Source organism: Rhincodon typus, chromosome 8, assembly GCF_021869965.1.
Source record: "Rhincodon typus isolate 14 chromosome 8, sRhiTyp1.1, whole genome shotgun sequence".
Lineage (NCBI taxonomy): Eukaryota > Metazoa > Chordata > Chondrichthyes > Orectolobiformes > Rhincodontidae > Rhincodon > Rhincodon typus.
In genome coordinates, this window is record NC_063339.1 from 60,935,213 (window position 1) to 60,958,013 (window position 22,801).

A 22,801-nucleotide genomic window follows, 5' to 3' on the forward strand; every position below is an offset into this window, starting at 1 on the left:
TGAGGAAGGGTCACCGGACCTGAAACGTTAACTCTGTTTTCTCCTCCCCAGATGCTGCCAGACCTGCTGAGCGTTTCCAGCAACTTTGTTTTTGTTCCTGATTTACAACATCCGCAGTTCTTTTGGTTTTTACTCAACGATAGGGAGCCCAGCGCATCATGCAAAACATAAGGCTGCAGCATTTGCAACAATCATTAGCCAGATGTGCCAAGTGAATCATCCATCTTGACCTCCTCCAGAGATCCCAACATCATAAATACCAATCTTCAACCAATTTGATTTATAGAATCCTTACAGTGTAGAAACAGACCATTCGGCTCATCGAGTCCATGCCAACCCTTCAAAGAATATCCCACCGAGATCCACTCCCCTACCCGATCCCTGTAACCTTGCATTTCCCATGACTAATCCACGTAACCTACACATCCCTGGGCAATTTGACATGGTCAATCCACCTAACCTGCGCATCTTTGGACTGTGGGAGGAAACCCAAGCAGACGAGGGGAGAATGTGTAAACTCCACACAGACAGTTGCCTGAGGGTGGAATCGAATCAGGGTCGCTGGTGCTGTGAGGCAGCAATGCTAACCACTGAACCATTCATTCCACGTAAAATCAAGAAATGGCTGGAGTCACTGGATACTGCAAAGACTTTGAGAGTGCTGACAACACCTGGCAATAATACTGGACACGTATGTTCCAGAACTTGCTACTCACCGAGTAAAACTGTTCCAGTACAGTTATAACACTGCTGTCTATGCAACAATATGGCACATTGCCCAGATATGTCCAGTGTAAACAAAATAAAATGAATCTAATGTGATCAGTTACTACCTCAACAGTCTACTGTTGATCATCAGTAAAGTGCTGGAAGGCGTAGTCAACAGTGCTATTTGAGAAGCACTTGCGTAGCAATAATTTACTCACTGATGCTCAGTTTAGGTTCTGCAAGGGCCACTTTTGTGTATGAGGAGAGGTTTATTGATTAAGTTATAAGTATTATCATACCCATGGTGATTTCTTTTAAAATAGTGCATGAGAGAAACTTCCTGGAGAGTAGTGGGGTTTTGTTTTCATTTGGTGAGTTTTACTGGTGAACAAAATAAGCAGTTGTACATTAGGCTCATTCTGGAATGGAATAATTTCTTTTGGCTAAGAGGGAATACCCAAAGCTTTAAAAAGTCCTTTGATTTCAGGTTTGCAGATGTCTTGGCTCAAACTGGCTGTGAGAAACTGTTACTTCTAAGAGTGGAGACAGTTTAGAGCTGTTAAGAAATAAGTGTAAGGAGTTAGTTTGAAAGTTCCAGACTAGAAGTATTTTGGTGCTCGATAATTTGAAAGTTGTTGTTTGAAGCTGAAAAGTTTTATAAGCTAAGTTGTTTGAAGATTCAAGATACAATCAGATTCTCAAGACTCAGAATTGAAGCCACCATTAATTTAAACCTTGAGGAGGAGATAACAAATGGAATTCTCTCCATCTTGACTACTAGAAAGGGATTAATGGGATTGTATTTGCCATGTATTTCAAAATCTTTAAACTGTCGATGTGAAAAAGTTTATTTTGTTTTATTCTTCATTTGTTTTATGTTATACACTTCCGTTTTATTGTTAAAATCAGGTCTGTTGCATTGGTAGTTTCCATGGAAGGCCACCTCCTTAAAACCAAATAAATACAAAATATGATCTGTCAAGCTAGATTTCAGTCTGGGATTTGACTTATTCAGTAATAGAATCAGGTGAACTTGTATTGTCGATTGTCAAGAACTTATAAACCAGAGATACAGTCTAATGCTATGGTTACATGGTTTCGAATCCCACCACAGCAGGTAATGTTAGGATTTCTTTTTAAGGAGCAAGTTAGATCGTTAACACAGTGTGGAGTTGGAGGAGCACAGCAGGCCAGGCAGCATCAGAGGAGCAGGAAAGTTGACGTTTCAGGCCGGGACCCTTCTTCAGAAAAATAAAAAAAAGACTGTATCAAATGCTGCTGCTGCGTTCATTTATTAAAGGCAAAATACTGACACCCTGGAAAAATGGCCATTGGAATATTTTGAAAATGAAATTTTTTATTACTAATCCTTTGATTTTCAAAAAAAAGCACACCCTCGATCCATATTTCATCATTAACTTCCTTTCTGTCTAAGAACCTCAAGTATGTTGTCACATTCAAACCCCATACCAATTAATATTGAAATTCTTTATTCAGATTCTTCCTTTTGCATAACACTGGTTGTCTTGTTGCATTAGATATAAGACACTATAAATTAAAACTGAATGTACAGTTCTTTTCACCACTTTTCCAGTTACTATGTTGTTAATTCTTCCTGTAGTCTGTTAGGTTAGACAGAAATTCAGAGTAAGAGCGCAACAACTTCAGCGAGACAATGGAATGAATTTTTGCTAAGTCCTGAAGACTTCACACTCATTTCAAAATAATAGGTAGAAACCAGATGCAGAAATCCCATCCTTATTTTTGCTAGTAGGAGAAAGGGAGCAGGACAAAACTCACGTCGTCCATTTCAACTTCATTCAAAGTTCAAACAAACGCCATTTTTAATATTGGATCTTAACTTACGGTGTGATAGTCACAAATTTATGGAAGAGGTGTAAAGTCTGATGAAAGGCATACAAAGTCTGTAGAACTGTCAAGCAGTAAAGTTATTTAAATCCTCACCCTTTCTCAAACAAAATGAAAGACAACTTAGCTTTGTCAATGAAATTTGAAAAATAACCGTGCTCGCAATTCTAATAGTTTATTTAAAGTTTTGGCAAAGATCTGTAGCTCGGGTTGTGGATGAGGTTGTTGACTTGCTCGCCGAGCTGGCTTGAACGAAAACCAACCAGCTCAGCGAGCAAGTCAACAACCTCACCATAGTTTGTTGATATTACTGCAATGGCTATACATTATTAATAGTTGGTTGTTTTCAACAATCTATAATTACATCAGCAGAGGTCTGAAGTTCAGTTGATAGTTTAAACAGGTTATCAAACGATTAGCTGTCCTAGATGTGCAGTTATGAATGCATTTTTGTTTCTTGAGAAGGGATTAGGTACATGGGCTTTTAATGGACTTTTAATGGACTTTCATGAGTGAGAGTGTTTTTCTTTCATAATGGTGAAAACCACAATAGATAGTTAGATCTCTGTTTTATTTCATCTCCTGAGGACTGTCCCTAGTGGGCACTGAGTAAGTGGGCATGGAGAGTATAAGGGCAAAGGTGATGGGGAGGGAGCACGAGGGGCCATGAAGGTGGATGGGGTCATGAGTTGGTGTGGATGAGCCATGAGGACTGGATGGGACATTTATGTAATATAAGGGGTGAGGCTTTGAGAGCCCTTTCTCTCCCATATGAGGAACAAAGTTCCACAGAACCACACTGAGCCTTTTAACAACTGCTTTGGCACTTAACAAGCCCTGTTGCTGCCTCCAATCTGTATTCTGAAGAGCAAGCCCAATACCTCATCCACTCCCCAGAATGAAAATCATGCCGTTCAGGGCACTTTGATAAGGTGAGTACACTGAGCCAGGAAGTTTCCTGACTTAAGTCTTGGGAGCAAAAATGTGCATTTTTAATTAATGGAAGTTTGCCTTTATAGTTATTTAATATTCTTACATATTTTGTACTGTAATTACCTGAAACGTAGCCTGAGAGAAGACGTGGAAAACCTTAAAAAGGTAATAATACCAACTTTCTCAGAGATAGTAAGAACTGCAGCTGCTGGAGTCAGAGATAACACAGTGTGGAGCTGGAGGAACACAGCAGGTCAGGCAGCATCAGAGGAGTAGGAAAGCTGACGTTTCGGGCCGGGACCCTTCTTCAGAAATTGCTACTATATATAATACCAACTCTAATTTGACTCCAATATTTCTGTGACTTTTGAAGTCTCATGAATTTGAGAAGGAGTTTAATAGACAGGAAGAGGCTAATTCTGAGACCTTGAGCAAAAGTATCAGGTATAGAGATGAAAGGAGTAATTGAAAGCCATCAAAGAGGAGAATTGTCAAAATTAGAATATGAGACCAGCCTAAATAGCTATGTAAAAGTAAGGCATTTCACTTTCACTTTCTGTCTGTGCAATGCTATAGTATTTGAATCATATGTCTAAAATAGTAACAACAATGGAGTAATTTGAGAACTTGGGCCCCTAAATTGTGATAGGAAACTTCTACATCTAATCTCTTGTTTGGATATTCTCTGATGAACCTGTTCAGAAATATAATTGTGCACCTCTGGAGCAGGTAAGGCTTGAACCTAGGTTTCTCAGCCCAAAAAATACTATGACTGCACCACAAGAGCCCCCTGATATTGTTTATTGTAGGAAAGAAGATCGAGAGAGACATTCAAATCTTTAAGGTACCAATATCAATGTAAACAAACTTATTTGACTTAATTTATATGTTTAAAATTAAAATCCTGAAGTGAGATCCAGGGAAACTTCTCTTCACAGAGTGATGAATGTTTTTATATAGAGTAACTGTGCAGCGAAAGCAGTTGATGCAGTATCAACTTAAAACCTTAAGAAAAAGAGCTGGCAAGCTGTGAATAGGCGTTGGAGATGGAGGATAGGTATAGACTGAGATGAATAACGTATGTTCAAATTACAACCAATTCTTCCGTTAATGTGAGAGGGAGGCAGTTTTTGTGTTTTGTCACAGAAGATGCAACACTTGACCTTTTATCTCCTATCTCCTCGTGTCCAAGGCCCCAAACACTCGTTCCAGATGAAATAATGATTTACTTATACATTTTCAAGCTAGTCTGTTGCATCTGATGTTCACAGTGCAGTCTCCTGTACATTGGGGAGGCCAAATGCAGACTGGGTGACTACAGAAAAACTCCACACTGTCTGCAAAAACAACCCTGCCCTTCTAGTCACTTGCCGTTACACCATTCTGCTCTAATGCTGATATTTCCAGGCCAGTTCCAGTGAAGCTCAATGCTAGCTGGAGGAACAGCACCTAATGTTCTATTTAGACACTTCACAACATTTTGGACTCAACATTGAGTTCAACACTTTTAGATTATGAACTCCGCCCTCCATTTTGATTAACAGTCAGATCATTTCTCTCCTGTCATTTTCACCTACTCTGTCGATCTGTGCCTTGCCTTCAAGTGAAACATTCATGCTCCCTTTGTCTCTTTTTAATACAACCTTTCCCTTATCTTTCCCTTATCTGCCCTCTGTTCAACTTTATCCTCTTCCCTTTTCAATAACCTAAAGCCCAGGACGTTTTCACTTGCCATTCCTTTTTCTGCCTAACTGCTGTACTCTCTCTCAGCTCCATCTCTACCGATCGTTCATTCTCCCCACACACACCCGCCCCACCCCATCTTCAACATATATACCCACCTTTTCCTAGCTACAGTTAGTTCTGACGAAGGGTCACTGGAACCAAAACATTAATTCTGTTTTCTCTCCGTAGATGCTGCTAGACCTGCTGAGTTTCTCCAGCAATTTCTGTGTTTCAGATTTCCAGAATCCATGGTTCTTCTTTTTTTTTCACTTTTTCCTCAGTTCTGAAGAAGTCATTGGACTCCAAACATTAACTCTATATCCACAATTGCTGCCAGACCTGCTGAGTTTTTCCAGCACTTTGTTTATATTTCAGATCTCCAGCATCCACAATATTATGCTTTTATATTATCATATTTCATTTCTTCAGTGTGAAAACTGAAAAAATAGGCTGTGAACATTGTGAAGTCTTTTGGACTTTTGCTTGATCGCTTTCAGCTAACAAGTACTGTTGGCGTAGAACCTTTTGTGGGAATTAATGTGTTAGAGTCCATTCATTAAGTTAAATGATACATTAAATGTGTGGACAGAGCAACATTCATAGGTTGGGTAACTGTTCCTCATTGTGTTCTTCTAGTAATACAGTAATGCTAGTTTAGTTTATATAAATTTGATGTTGAACTATGAATGAATAACTTGTTTGTTAATCTACAGTGGTGAAAAATCATGCTAGTTTTCCTTCATGGAGATATTTTAGACTTGTTTCTGTAGTTCAAAGGAATAGATGAACGAATACCTTCCTGGGAGGAACTCAAAATTTGCAGAAGAACCTGTAATAGGAGTACTTTGCAAAGAACAAGGAATGGAAAACTGCTAAATGTAAATTTTACAAAACAAGTGGATTTCTCCAGTAAGAGCTGTGCTTTTTTTGGCAGAAGGATGCTGCCACCATTCCTCTCTCCTTATAGGGTATAAGTGCCTATTTGATTTACATTGGTGAAGAAATAACCATGAGTGAATCTGAACAAGAAGTGCTCTTTTCTTAAGATTTGATTTACTGCATGATAGTAATTAAGTGCAAGTTACATGAACTGTTCAGCTATTATTACAATGACTATTGGAAGTCATAGATGACAGATCTGTCTCCTTCAAGATTCAGAGCTCTTCTCCTAATTTCCTCATCCAAAACTGCGTGACTTCATCAGATTTGGTGGAGCATAATCCAGTCTTCCAAGGTCACTCTTTCAGAACTATTAGCTTATCTAACAATATCTAATATTGTGTAATTTGCCCTAGAATGTTAGAAAGACACTTAATAGATGAATGAAGCTTAAAGTTGAGGTTTCTTTTTCTAGCCATTGAAGGTCATGTGATTCATTGGATTGAAAGCAAGGCCTCGTTTGGAGATGAATACAGCCACCAGTGCTACTTGCAGGACCAATTCTGGAGCTATTGGAACAGGTACTATCCTTTGTTATGTAAAATTTTGGTATATCTTATGTTAATATGATATCATCAAGGAATGTAATTGCTGCACCAAGAAAGAACATACGTATAGAAGAAAATGTAAGAAATGTTTTGTTTTATTTGCATGCTATGAGTGACAATGAGTGAATAATACTGTCTTTCAGTTCTTGTTATTTTCAAGAATTTTTCAACCTGAGCTCTATGACTTTGTAGTGGATTACTTTTTGGCTTGTGAAATAAATCCCCCTTTTCTTTTAATGGTTCTGTGTTAATTATAATTTTGAAGGCTCAAGTCCTTAATTTCATTGAAACCTGCTTTAAAGTTTAATTCAAATATTTTATAAATCCCTAGTTTCCAAATTTATATCAAGAGAGAAGAAAGTATGACCAATTTACATTTATCACAAAGGTTTTGCATTGGATCTCTGGTTTACATTGCAAATATTTCTGCAAGAATTATTAAAGAAAGGCTCAGAGTTGATTGGATTCAGAAGAATGCCAGAGTACCTTTTTTCACTCTGCAAGTAGGTGACCTACATGCCACTACTAACAGATTACTGTTCATCACAGTCAACACAAACTTGATAAAGTGCTGAAAAAGAAAGCAGTCAAATTTTTGATTCACAGTAAAAGGAAGGACAAAGACAGCATGGTATTTGGAAAAATGGTCTAGTTTGATCTTAACTGTGACCCTAAGTGAAATGAACCAGATGGCTTCTCATCCCTACATTTTTTTGTCTATGGTCTGCTTCTTTGCTTAAATTTCTGCAGCACATGACCAAAAAACAGTGAAAGGTGACCATCTTATGGGGTGGGAAAGAGAGATAGAAAAGCATTCTGGCTGGTGAAATTCAGGAACAAAAATCTTAATCAACTTTACAAAAGGCTTTGTTCATGATATTTGGAAAATTACTTACTTGATGAATAAGGATCATTGTTTTTTTTTTGAACATTATGGATTATGAGAGATGTTGAATGACTTAACTTAGAGACATGGAGTCATAGAGATGTACAGCACGGAAACAGACCCTTCAGTCCAACTTGTCCATACCACCCAGATATTCTAAATTAATCTAGTCCCATTTGCCAGCATTATGATTATATGTGTTAAACAATTACCTTGTAAAACACGTTATTATGTTTCTATTTGGTATTTCTGTGTCATCTTTATATCGTACTTGCTTGTTCATAATTATTGTTCCACTGGTGTTTTTGGATTATTTTAAGTGGAAGGTAGTGGTTTAAGTTTATACAAACATTAATTGTTGTCAGAGCTGAACAAGCTGTGTTTTTTTAAAATGATTCATTAATAAGTAGAGCATAATTTGTTAAAATAATATCCTCTCTACTGTGATCCTTGTGTTCTTCGCTTCACCTCTTTCCCTGCTATCCCACCCATGCTGCTCACTCAGATTCCCTGATATGTCTTCCAAATTCTGATACTGATTGATACTGGCATTATATATTAGTAACTGACAATTTGTCATGCTAACTGGAAAAATAATAGTCCTTTTTGCCAGAAAAAAAATTGATTGAATTTTGAGACAAATCTTGTTTTGATTTTTATTTTACTAACTTTAATGTTAAACGATTCATCATTCTACCATTCTCTTTGGTCAAAGAGTTTCCTATGTGAAGGGATCTTGGTCTTGAGTGGCCATGGTCTAAAACCATTAAACTACAAGATGATATTGCTTAAGCTAGATGTCAGTGTTATATTGCAACAAATGAAACTGATAGCTTTTGTTAAGGAGTGTATTGTTTTGCTTAAAAGTAATGTTCTCTTAAAACAACATATTTATGTTAGTTACACTGTAATGTCATAAACAAGTCTACATAAAACTCCTGCATTTTTGGTGTTGCTCTTCAATAAATTGCTCCCAGTTATTTTTGTTGTTGTTTGAGGATTTGGCTATCAGGTTGTTGTTTGATAGATTACATAGTATATTACATATTACTACATAGATTCTGACTCTTGAATAATAATACAATTTCTATAATTAACTAAAATTTAGTTCTGTGCTGAAACCCCTTTAGATATTGTCAGTTCCAGTGAAGACAACACTTTTCTGTAGGTCATACGGAAGTGATTTCCTGAGACTTTATAAGACTATTTCTCGTTTAAAATAAAAACATTGTTTTACTTTAAGGGTTAATATTCAGTGTTGTCTTTCCTTTTAAAGAAGTTGTGCCTTATAAGCTGTTCTCGAGAACTGTGAAAAAATTTCTTCGGTTTGGCATTAAGATTGCAGTAAAATTATTTTGGCACTAAAGCATAAATGTCATTCCACCCATAATTTTACAGAAATAATTACTGTACATTTGTCTTATAATTAACAATGTCTGAGTCATGAATCATATTTTGTGCAAATGTAAGAAGTGACACCCCTGAAGATGGGAACTTGCTGCACAAGTGCACAGTATGGTTAGAAATGTGGATATGGAGACAACTTGATTAAGGTAACCTCTGATTTTATATTAGGTTTGTTCAGATCTAAACATACCAAATTGAAAATGTTTTGGAATATTGCACGTCAATGAGGATGTGGTAACTTTATGGAAAGTTGGAGTAGCAGTTTTGTACATTTGTGGTTTGGCAAATACACTTGGGAAGGTTATGAGTGTCAAGCTGCTTGAAAAACTGCTCATGCATACCCAGCCTCTGTTGGCTTTATCGGCACTCCATACATGAAGAAATAAAAGGTCATTCTTCTTCTTGTAGTGCGGATGGTTTGTTGACATATTTTGACACACTGGTGTAATGCTGGCAGTGTCTGACCTTAGAACAGCATCATGGGACTGTAGGTCAGTCCAAGGCTGCATTATTGGCAGGCAGGGTGAAAAAACCAATCGCAGTACTATTAATTTTCAATCGGAATTGGCAAATGCATGATAAATGTTCAGTCAGCACTAGAAGACGTGTAGACACACATTTCAAAGATGTCTTTTCTTAAGAATGTTTCTGTTGCTTGCAATCACACAGCAGGAAATAGTTGGATGATGTGATAAACATTCCGACACCATGAGGTTATTCCTATTATTTGTCATTATAGTATTAATTTCTGCTTAAGCTTTGCCTCCAGTTTCTTTCTTTATCTCCAGTTTCTATGAGTCAAAAGCATTGGAATAAACCAGATTTCCAAGGCTCACCCATTGTAAGTCAGAGACAGATTTTATATTTGTTTTTCTGTAGCCTCTTGGGAGGGTTTGAAGTACAGGAAGGGAAGTGCATTGTGTTATTCTGAACTAAAGGTGGTGCCAGGTATCAAGTGGTCATATATTCTTAAAATAAATTTGTGGGAGGAGTTTTGCAGTAGAAGGTGTAGGTCAAAAAAAAGTTTACTAATTAGAATATTGACAGCTATTATCTAATTTAGAAACTCTTTCCTTATCAGATGCCAAACTGGAATAATTAACATAATGGTAATGGTGGTTAACTTTAAGAAATAATGAGTTGTGCTGAATGTTCAATTCTGAGATCAGAGTACCTTTATGTTATTTTATCTCTGACCCGGTGAATATACGAATATATAACTATAATATTGTTAGATGTATACACAAGTTGTAGCATATGTTGCACTTGTTTAACCAGACACACACATTTATCTCTCCAAAAGATGTGTGATTTCTACCCTTTGTAATATCATATTGACAATATTAATTACATTATGAATTTAGTCTATTTGGTCTTATTTATTTCCCACTCTGGTAGCACTTGGCTGTGGTCTCACTGTTTGTATGCAGTCTCGTTTAGTTGCAGCTGTCATGTGGTACAGAAAACGCCTTCAGCGTCCATCAGCATTACTGCAAGGCGTCAGCTCCAATTCTCATGTTATTTTTCATTCAGATTAGACAAGCGTCTGAGTTTCTGTACTATATGAGCTGACAGCATAGATCCTGTTGAGTTTGCCAAAGGCCTGGTCACAGACACTCTGCTATGTCAAAGAATGTCAACCTCCAGACCTTGCGATTCAGACCTATATGTAATTTTTAATTGACATTTACATCTGACATTTTGAATGCATTCTTTATTGTTGAAATCACATTTCTTCAGGAACAGTAAAAGACTGCTCCTTGGGGCTTGCTACACTGCATCATTTCATACAGACATGATGTTAGGTTAAGTTCTGGAAGTAAAAGATGACATAATCCTTTTCTCCTGATTGAATTAATATTATTTTGCTCTAATACTTGTAGCCCTTAGGCTTAACTGTGCTTAAGTATTCCGAGAACATAAGATGTTTACAATATCATATAAAGTTTTGGGTAACCACTCTAACTAATTATTTATAATACGAAACCTTGAGCCCACCAACTTATTACATTGCAAACAATAAGCTATGGAACCATCCTCCAGTCTTCTTTATCTTTATCATGGTCACATGAGCACCATTTGTCATCTAGGACAATTACTCCCTTATTTTGGTCATACTAGCATTGCATTCTGAGCTACCCCATTTCCTGCCTTTCCTCAGTTTCTTTCCTTTCCACAGTTCTTGAATATGATGTCATCTTCCAAATCTGTAACCAATTTTCTCACTTTTTCTGGCTACGGCCCTTCCAAACAATCTTTCTGTTATTTTACGAAGCACTGGAACAGCCCTAATCAAAGCCTGCATCATTCTCAATGACACTGTGTGACTGTAACCATGGTAAATTACTTTTCCTCAAACTTTTGACATGGGTGTCTAAACCATTCAGTTATAACCAGCAAACCAGCTAAATTGGCTTCTGGCCCCACTCTTGAACCATTATCTGTGGAGACCTCCTCGGTCCCCCTCCTATTTCTTATCTACATGTTGCCTGTCAGCAACATAATCTGAAAGCATAACTTCAATTCCATTGTACAATGATGACAACCAGGCGTACCTCACCACCTCACCTCCTCTCCACTCTTCTGATTTGTCATCACTTTCTCCAGTATCCAATATTAGATGAGTTGAAATTTCTTCAACTATATTTTTGAAACACTGAAGCCATTATTTTCAGTCCCTCCCAAAATCTCTACTAGCTTAAAATTTGCTGATACATCACACCATTAGCTGAAATTTGTGATTAAAATTATTTTTTAAAATTTTATATGTACATAAAAATGCTTTAACCCACCACTGTAATAATGCAATGCAAATTAGCAATTCTGTTATGCATACTTAGAAAAGAATCTTAACACTACTTCATCAGTCATTATATTGTAACTATTATTTCCAAAATAATTCTCATCCTTCTATCAGTGTGAAATATAAAATTTAAAAGTATTTGTCATTATAACGTATGGAGAGCTGCAGAAACAATTTATACAGCTAATGTTTTGCTGGATTTTCCAAAGCTGCACTATAAAGGAATATAAGAATGTTTTGGTGGCATCAAATATAAATGTAACTACCTGCAAAACAGAAATACCAGGTTAATGAGTCAAATAAAACTATCAACATTAGAACGGGATAAACTGAAACACCATTTTCTGCCCAATCTGGAAACCTAACATATTCCGTCACCATCCTTTATATGGTTAATTGGTTGATTTAATCATCAAATAACTGTAAAATAGAAATGTTGATGTTTGCTGAGTGTGAAAAAAACACTTCATTTTCTTAATGCTACAGCACAATTGCTTACTAGCATTCATCATTGAAACAATAGTTTGGCAAACTGGTAACCTCATAATAAAAGAAATCGGTGGAGTGATGGGTAATGAAGCTTTGCTTGTGAAGACAGCACAAAAATGCTGTCGGGTCCATTGCATGAATATTATGGCAGGGGAATCAGTGAACTTTCTCAGCCATCAATCTTTTTTCATTTCCTTTTTCACATCCAAATATTTTGAAACATGTTCTGCTAATTGAGTTATCTATCTTGGTAACTATCAGAGTTGTATAAAAGTTGCCTTCACATGCAGCTAAATCTTAAGTGTATTAATAGACATACCATGGATTTTCATGAGAGATTGTTCATTGCTATTGTTCTTTCCATACTGTTAAACAGAGCATACTATTGTGTCCAGTGACCATTTGATTATCTTCTCTGGCCTGTGATTATTTGAGTCCTTATCTTTAGCCAGGAACAAATGCTTCAGATCTCAGTATTTACATCTCAATTGTCAAATTATTACTCTGCAGCTCCTTTGATATGTTGCATTTTTATTCAAATAAAGAACTTGTGAATTCCTCATGGGTTGCATGTCAAAAAACGTCAAGGGAAAGAGATCTGAGAACTAATGCTATAGGGAGATGTTTCGTATGCACCAATGTTTGAATATGCGGTTTCTAACATAAAGAGGTTATCAGTTGCAATAGGGTCTGCACTGACCTTCCTACATCTTTTGTCTGTATGTCAGCTCAGGTTTCGTTACTAAGTTTTGATGTCTAGTTAGCCCTTATCAAAACTAATGCCATCTGAAGTACTAGACTTATAGTATACACATGACTAAGATCAAGATCTCCACGGCATATTGAACATTATGAAGACCGGCTGCTATTATGTATTGCAAAAAGTAAATTTGTTGAATGATTTTAAAGACTGCAGATAGGAATTTATAGTGAGGGGTTTGGCAGGACTGTTGTATTTATATCTGTTTAGAGTTGTTTGAGAATATGAAGTTCTAACCACCTTGAAACAGTCACTTGCTGTCTAGAGTTAATCAGCTGCGGAATTTGTAAACTGCACATGTGTCAAAGTTGAAAATGTTAGCAGTCAAATAGAAGCTTGAAAAGGTTATATCTGATAAAAGCCGTCAGCAGTTGACTGAAGTGATTTATGGGAATGTAATGGCACAAAATGCCTCATTTATCACTCATATGTGGGTAGGTTAAGGTTTCTAATGTCGTATGTTATAATCATTGACCACTTGGAATTATCAAAATGGTTCAGCATTGACCTTCTTACTTCTCATTTCAAATTGCTCTTGTTTGGTAATGGTAATTTTCACAGAGGTTATATTACTCTAGCAAATTTTGTATGGTTTCATTTAAAGCCATTCACAGCTAAAAATTTTAAACAGCCCATCATTGATTAATTTACAGCTTTGTTGACTGTCGTTATGGAACATTGTGAATTAATTCTAAATGCTTGATTTAATTTAGTGAAATTAACTATAAGCTATTAGATGTATTTTTTTCATAAATCATGCCAATAATATTTTGTTATTGTATGGTATCTTGATCTTCTCAGGAAAATGATTATCTTTTGTAAATATTTCAGGTATTTGTAATTTAGTTTTACTGAAGGTAAGTTGCTGATTGGATCATGATGTATTCACTTGGGGGCAAATTAGAATTTGTGTGAATGAAAGCTTTAGATTATAGTGCTATCTAAGCTAACTAACTGCGAAATAAATGAGTGCTATCTAATACATAATGTAGAAAATTCAGAGCAAAAACTGACCGCAGCAAAATGAATTTTAAAAATTGTCCTTCAAAGAAAAATGTGTATTTTACATGTTTCATGCATAATGTGTCATCCAGATTATTCACAAAAGAAAAAAAAATCTATTAACCATCAATAAATGCATTAGATATTAATGATGAGTTAGATTTTTCCAATTATTTTCTAAAGAACAGTGAACAAGCAAGCAAATATTAACAATTTGGTTTTCAGTAAACAAAAATGTGAACACTTAATCTTAAATGGGCATTAATTTACACTTTTGAGTTTAAGGGCCAAAAAAAAGAGTACCATGAGAATAAGTCTCGAAGTTCAAATCATTTTGTATGCATACACTTTGTGAACCAACTAAAATAATTTATTACCTTCATAATTGTCAATGTTGCTTTTGTAGCCTTTCCCTTAACCTCTGTTTGTATGTTTGTGGTGCAAAATTCAACTTAAGATCAAGAACAGCACACACCCAAGTGATCCAGAGACAGCAAATAAACCTTTGTAAATGTCAGAGACATTTCTTTGTTATGTTTCTATATAACAACAGAAATGTGAAAATTATGACATTTTGCTGTTTGCTGTTTTATTAGCCCAAAATAAGTTATTTCACTTTTTATCTACGGCATTCAAATGTGTGATATTTTATCACTTGAATTATAGTAAACCTAACTGAAGTACCTGTAAACTCAGGAGAATGCTAACTCTTCACATACTGAAAAATATTTCAGCATCCAAATAATAAGTCATTAAAGAAAATTTGTTGTCTCCATATGATTACTATATGATAGAAGCAAAATAATAAAGAAGGCCTTTAAATAATATTAAAATCATTGAGAAGAATTCTGCTAGTGAGCTGCACGCTGCAACATTACAGATGTTTCATATTATTAAAATTTACACATTTCATATGATTAACATTTACAATGCAAAATTGAAATCTTTCCCAATGACGTTTAAACAAAATAACAACTATTATGTTTTGAATTTTGGTATGTAAATGTTTCTGATCTCATCAAAATTTTAAATTTGATTCTTATATATACGAATTCATAATTGATTGCCAGTCAGGTAACACGAGTGATGTTATGTGAATGTTATGGACTAGGAATCCAGAGATCCAGACTAATGCTATATGGAATGGGTTCTAATCACACTATGGAAACTGGACTTTAAATTCAATTAATATACTCGCTGAATGAATCAAAAAAGCCTGGAATCAAAGTTAGTCCCAGTGTAACCACCATCAATTGTCGTTAAAACCCAGTCTGATTCATTGATGCCCTTTGCAGAAGCAAACAATCCATCCTTATCTGATCCAGACTCTCTCACTGTAGTTGACTCTAAACTATCCTCAAAGGGCAATTAGCAATGATTGTCCATGATACCCACATCTCATGAAAGAATTCTTTTTAAAAAATTGACTTAAATTAGGCTAATAAGATTTAGCCGATTTAATGACTAAGTTCAGGTCACAAATCAGTAATGTTCTATCGCATTACACTATGATATAGCCACCTGGATTCTGTCGCACTTCCAATCCATTTTATTTCTCACAACAAAACATTACCTGTATAGATGACAGTAGCTAAAATGAAGTATTAATCTACCATTTACCGCACATTCTATTAACATCATTTTGGTTTATAAGATTGCCCAAGCCGACTAAATTAAATATAATGTTCAATCTCCAAGATGTACGAGGACATAGTGAATAAGGACAGTTGTTGGACTGGGTTTGAGTCAGACCATGTGTGGAAGCCCCTGCACTGAGCTGCTGCAATGTAATGTTTATTTGAATTTTTTTTATCCGATTGCAATGTCAATCCTTTAACTATGTTTATTTGTGACTTATTCTTTAAACGCTGTAAGGTAATGTGACTACTTTTCTTTTTATTCCTTTTTTTTATCTAAGATTTGTACCTAGATAGTTGTACCTAAGATGGTGCTGTAAGAGGCAACATTGGAAAACTTCACTGTACTCCTGTCCTTCTGTACTTGAGTACACGTGACAATAAATGCAATTCTATTTTAGTAAGGATGCATCTGGAATACTGTGTCCAGTTTTGGTTGTCATACGTCAGTAAGGATGTTCTTGCATTTAAAGTTCACTTAACTGATTCCCGGAACTGGGGTGTTAACTTCAGAGGAAAACTTCAGTAGTTTGGGCTTCCACCCATTCAAGTTGAGAAGGATGAGAGGTGATCTTGCTGAAACATAATATCCTGAGGAGACTTGACATACTAAATGATGTTTCCCCCTTATAGGAAGTCTAGAACTGGAGAATCGAGTACTAAGATTAAGGGTGTTGTATTCAAGACCGAGATTTTTTTTTCCTCGAAGGGTCATTAGTCATTGAAACATAGAATGTAGGAGCACAGGGAGACCGTTCAGCCCTTCGAGCCCGCTCCACATTCTTCACGATCATGGCTGATCGTCCAACACAATAGCCTAATCCTGCTTTCTCCCCATAACCTTTGAATGCATTCGCCCCAAGAGCTCTATCTAGTGTGAGTACATTCAATGTTTTGGCATTAACTACTTCCTGTGGTAATGAATGAAGAAATGTCTCCTCATCTCCATCCTAAATTGTCTACCCCGAATCCTCGTACTGTGACCCCTGGTTCTGGACACACCCACCAGCAGGAATGTACTCCCTGCATCTACCCTGTCCAGTTATGTTAGAATTTTATGAATCTCTATGGAAATTATACTGTAACTGCCATTGATTTACCCACTCACCCAACCCGTCGAGATCATGCTACACGATCTCTGCATCCTCGTCACAGTTCACTCTCCCACCCAACTTGGTATCATCTACAAACTTGGAGATGTTATATTTTGTTACCTCATCCAAATCATTAATATATATTGTGAATAGCTGGGATCTCAACACCAATTCCTCTGGCACCCCACTAGTTATTGCCTGCCAATTTGAAAAGGACCCATTAATTCCTGCTGTTTGTTTCCTCTCTGCCAACCAGTTTCCTGTCCATCTCAGTAGACTTCCCCTAATCCCATGTGCTTTAATCTTGCACATTAATCTCTTAAATGGGCATTTGTCAAACGCTTTCTGAAAGTCCAAATAAACATCAACTGGCTCCCCCTTGTCAACTCTACTAGTTACATCTTCACAGAATTCTAACAGATTCGTCAAGCATGATTTCCCCTTCTTAAATCCATGCTGACTCTGTCTGATCCTGCCACTGCTTTCTAAATGCTCCACTGTAAAATCCTTGACAATTTGAGAAGTTTCCCCATTACTGATGTCAGGCTCACCAGTCTGTAATTCCTGTTTTCTCTTTACCTCCCTTTTTGAATATTGGAGTGACATTAGCCACACTACAATCTGCAGGGACCGTACCAGAATCTATTGTATCCTGGAAGATGACCACCAATGCATCCGCTATTTCTCGAGCTACTTCCTTAAGTACTCTGAGATGTAGATTATCATACCCTCGGTATTTATCAGCCTTCAATCCCAACAATTTTCCCAGCAGTATTTCTCTACTAATATTGATCTCTCTCAGTTCTTCCCTCTCACAAAAATCTTGCATCCTTCAATAACTGTGGTATCTGATTTGTGTTCTGTTTTGTCAAGACAGAACCAAAACATGTATTCAGTTCCTCAGCCATTTCTTTGTCCCCTTTTGTACATTCCCCCGTTTCTGCCTGTAGGGGACCTACATTTGTCTTTACCAATCTCTTTCTCTTCACATACCTATAGAAACTCTTAGTGTCAGTCTTTATGTTCACTGCAAGCTTACTTTCGTACTCTATTTTCCTCTTCTTAATCAATCCCTTGATCCTTCTTTGCTGAATTCTAAACTGCTCCTAATCCTCAGATTTATTATTTTTCTTGGCCAATCTGTATGCTTCTTCCTTGGATCAGATACTACCTCGTTTTTTCCTTTGTAAGCCATGGATTGGCCCTTTTATCCATTTTTGGTTTTGTGACAAACAGGAAAAAACAGTTTGCAGTTCCCCCATGCGTTTATTGAATGTTTACCATTGTCTATCCACTGTCATCCCTTTTAGGTAACTCTCCCCAATCTATCAAGGCCAACTCATGCCTCGTATCCTCATAGTTTCTTTTATTCAGATTCAGCACCCTAGTCTTCGAATCAACAACCTCACTCTCCATCTTAATAAAAAAAAATCCTATCGTGTTATGGTCACTATCCCTCAAGGGGTCATACACAGCTAGATTGGCAATGATTCCCTTCTCATTACACCGTGCCCAGCCTAAGGTGGCCCACTCTCTAGTTGGTTCCACCGCATATTGGTCAAGAAAACTATCCCGTATACACTCCAGGAATTCCTCCTCTATAGCATTGTGGCTAATTTGTTTTGCCCAATCTGTGTGCAGATTAAAATCACCATGATCACCGATATTCCCTTATCACAAGCATCTCTAATTTCCTGTTTAATGCCATCCTCGATATCACCACTGCAGTTTGGGAGTCTATATATAAAACACCTACTCATGTTTTTGCCCATTGGTATTTCTCAGCTCTATCCATACAGACTCCACATTGTCAGGGCTAATATCCTTTCCCACTATTGTATTAATTTCCTCTTTAACCAGCAATGTCATTCCGTCACCTTTTCCTTTTTGCTTGTCCTTCCTAAATACTGAACACCCTGGGACATTCAGTTCCCATCCCTGGTCACCCTGCCATGTCTCCGTAATCCCAATTATATTGTACCCATTTACATCTATCTGCATGATTAGTTCATTCACTTTATTGCAGATGCTCCGCACATTAAGTCACAAAGCCTTTAAGCTTGTCCTTTTAATAGTGTTTATGTCCTCCTTATTTTTCTCAATAGCCCTGTTTGAATCTTGTCTTTGGCTTCTCAGCCTATCACTTTTCTTAGCTTTTGTAGCTTCTGTTTTGTCATTGTTGCCGCCTTCTCTGGCTCTTTACATAGGTTCCCAACCTTTGGCATATTCATTTAAACCCTCCCCAACCACTCTAACAAACACTTCCCCCTAGGACATCAGACCCAGTCCTGCTCAGGTGTGACCTGTCCAATTTGTATAGGTCCTACCTCCCCCAGAACTGGTCCCAATGCCCCAGGAATCTGAAACCCTCCCTCTGGCATCATCTTTGCAGTCACATATTCATCTGGTATATTCTGTCATTTCTCTTATGACTAGCACATGGCACTGAGATCACTACCTTTTGAGGTACAACTTCTTAACTTTCTTCCTAGCTCCATGTATATTTTGCCTTTAGGACCTCATACTTTTTTTTTTAAACCTATGTTGCATGCAACAATGTGTACCACAACCACTGTCTGTCCTTGAGACTAGCACCAGAGGGGCATCAGACCATCCTGGAATCTCATTTGCAGCCACAGAAATGGCTGTCTATTCCCCTTAGAGTTGTCCTTGACAACACTTAATCGTCAAGCCCCTGTTTGATAGTGGTGACTGTGCCGATGTAAATCTTCACCCCAACAGCCAGTCAGCATTTGCGCCACTCTCTGCTGGACGCTCATCTTCACTCAAACTCGGAGAATGTCTTGTTGAGGTCCTCCTTCTGCTGGTGGTGACTGCACTGATGCAAATCTTCACCCCAACCGCCAATCAGCGTCGTCACCACCCTCTGCTGGTGGAGTCTGTGCAGCTTTCCTCCCCAGAATTTTTGTTGACGCTATCATTGAATATATTCAAGATGGAATTCGTTAGATACTTTATTGATGAGGGAGACATATGATATGGTGGCCAGGCAGCAAAGTGGAGTTCAGATTAACACCAAATCAACCATGATCTTAACAAAGAGCATACTTGAGGGCAGAATGGGCTATTCCACCTTAGTTCTTGTGTTCCTGTATTTTACCTCACAATTTTTGAAAGGTGTTGCATAAATCCATGCCTGTCATTCATCCAACTACATATTTGAATCTCCCCATTAATTTTAAGTTACTGTAACTGAACTGTACTGGCTTTAGCCAAAGTGAGACATTATACAGGTACTTAAGCAACTTTTCTGCACCATTTGACATGTTTGATCACTTCATCCTTCTCCAAGGCTTTTCTTTTTTTCCCTTCTCTTGCCAAACAAGCCAGAGCATGTCTCTCATTTCTGCTCCCACACTGTTTGTTCCTGAGATATGTTTCCTTTACTACCTCCCCAACATGATCTACAAGCTTTATTTTGACAATACCATTCACATGGGTGTGATCAGTTTTTACACGTAAGCTGATGATGTCGAGCTCTACGTGTCTGCTAATTCTTGACCGCTCCATCATAAGACTCCTTGTCAGATATCCAATCTTGGATAAATCAGAGTTTGATCCAGGTAATCATTTGAAAAGTTGGATAAGAACAGAAGTAGCCCACTGGACCTTTGAACCTGCTCTATCATCTTTGGCACCAACTACAATCTTTGTATCCTTCCTGCAGATTCCTTCCGTATGTGTCTTAATCTCTGGTTCATCCAGACTGTTTGCAATCTTGGCATCTCTGTTTGTCTCAAAGCTGTTGTGTTCATTGCTTGGCTTTGCTCCATACTTTATTTGTGGCTTTACCACCCTGACATTTGACTGTTGCAGTGATCTTTTGGCCTCACTTATCCAACACCAGTGATCTTGCTGACCTACCTTGCTCCCAGTCACTGACCAGCTTCAAATTAGAATTCTCATAGAGTAATAGAGATGTACAGCACAGAAACAGACTTTTCGGTCCAACTTGTCCATGCCAACCAGGTATCCTAAATTCATCTTAGAACCCCTAGAGTGTGGAAACATGCCCTTCAGCCCAACAGGTCCACGCTGACACTCAGAGCATCCCAACCAGACCCGCCCCCCTATAACCCACCTAATCTACATATCCCTGAACACTGCCTTTCAAAAGGAATGTATGGCCAATCCACTTAATCTTTGGACTGTGGGAGAAAACTGGAGCACCTGGAGGAAGCCCACGCAGACACAGGAAGAACATGCAAACACCACATAGACAGTTGCCCGAGGGTGGAATCGAACCCAGGCCCCTGGTGCTGTGAAGCAGCAATGCTAACCACTGTGCCACCATGCTTGTCCCATTTGCCAGCATTTGATCCATATACCTTTAAACCCTTTCTATTCATATACCCATCCAGATGCCTTTTAAATGTTGTAATTATATCAGCTTCCACCACTTCCTCTGGCAGCTCAATCATTACATGCACCACCCTCTGCATGAAAATGTCCCGTTTGAATCTTTCCCCTCTTGTCTTAAACTATGCTCTTTAGGTTTGGGATCCCCCACCCCAGAGAAAACACCTTGTCTATTTAATCTATCCATGCCTCTCATGATGTGATAGACCTCTATAAGGTCACCCCTCAGCCTCTGACACTCTGTTTTCAATATTTTACTTTTTTAAGACCTTGCTCCTCCCTGATTGTAAGTTCCTCCAGTCATGCAGCCCTGCACTATCCAGTTCTTAGTTTCTGAGGCTCTGACCTTTTGTGCAGCTCTCCCATCTTCAACAAATGATGATAATGCCTTCAGCACCTGCTCTCATCGTCCAAAATTTCCTTCTCAAATTCTTCTGCCTCTCCATGTCTAATTTTAAGACCTTCTTTGCAACCTATACCTTTAAAACAAGAGTTTTGTTTTTAAATCACCTGTTGTAACTTTTCAGTGGTGATAACTGAAGGGATAAAAAAATGTTTATGAAACAAAGTGCCGTATCATGGCCCAAAGCTGATATGCTGCAAAATCTGCCCCGTTTGTATTTGAGGCTGCATTCCGTGTCATCAGGGCATACTCAAAAATCTTCACATCAGTGATTTGGAAGTTGCACTTAAGAATTTCCTGTTGACCTTCATGATTATTTTGAATAAGATACGATAATCAGTGGATAGAATTTAATCTTAACCTAAATTATTAGATGAGCAGTTTAGCTTGCCATTGCTTGAAGAATGACAGCATTCATATTGCAGCAACATTCTGACAAGAAAAAGATACCTTTAGGTGAGTATTAGTATTACACAAGCAGTATTAAAGTTGTACATGCTGAGAAGTGAAAGTATGAATTGCACAGTGTGGTGGCTTCCCACAAGTACAAACATCAGATAGCCTGCACCTTGCTTTGCAGCCTCCACATGAAAGCTTTTTGTGAATTGCCTCTCCCTGAAGTTATTATATATGAACAGGAAAGTCATTATGTTTAACAGTCAGTTTCCAGGTAGTAGTCATAATGTCTACATTCTGTAGTAATCATGAATACTTTCCTCACTGCCTCCCAGATTCAGGTCATAAGCTTAACATTCAAGATCAAGGAACAAAGGATATCTCCTCACCGCATAAATGATGGCAATGAAGTGAAAATGGCATAAAAAACATGTACTTCTCCCTTGATGTCATTTGGACTTTTGTAGAGCTCAACCTCAATAATCCCACTGTCCTGCAAAGGAATAGAGTTCAGGAGTGGAGGAACTTAAGTCAGGAAGGAACAAGATGTTTAAGAAGTAGAACATTGAAAATGAGAATTGTACATTTGAAGGTGGTCGGTACGTGGAAGCAAGGTGGGTCAACAAGATCACTAGAATTCAGTAGTGACTTGTCCCTTTCCAAATTTCTCAAAAGATTTCTTTCATCTAACTTGAATGTCTTTTATGACTCCAGGGTGTTTCAAGGTGTTTTATGGGAACTTAATTTGAAGTGTATTCGCCAACGTAATGATGGAAATGTAATGAGCAAAACAAACCCTGACAAAGAGGAGTGAGAGATAGT

General features: G+C 37.6%; 1 protein-coding gene across 2 annotated transcripts in view; it reads left to right on the forward strand.

The window, feature by feature from the left end:
• The window catches only part of cdin1 (CDAN1 interacting nuclease 1), a 153,570-nt gene that overhangs the window by 101,126 nt on the left and 29,643 nt on the right, over positions 1 to 22,801 (forward strand). For both annotated transcript variants that reach the window (XM_020529206.2, XM_048600168.1), the window contains one exon: positions 6,590 to 6,695. In XM_020529206.2, coding sequence (XP_020384795.2) covers positions 6,590 to 6,695 — 106 coding nt within the window. The remainder of the gene's footprint in view (positions 1 to 6,589; positions 6,696 to 22,801) is intronic.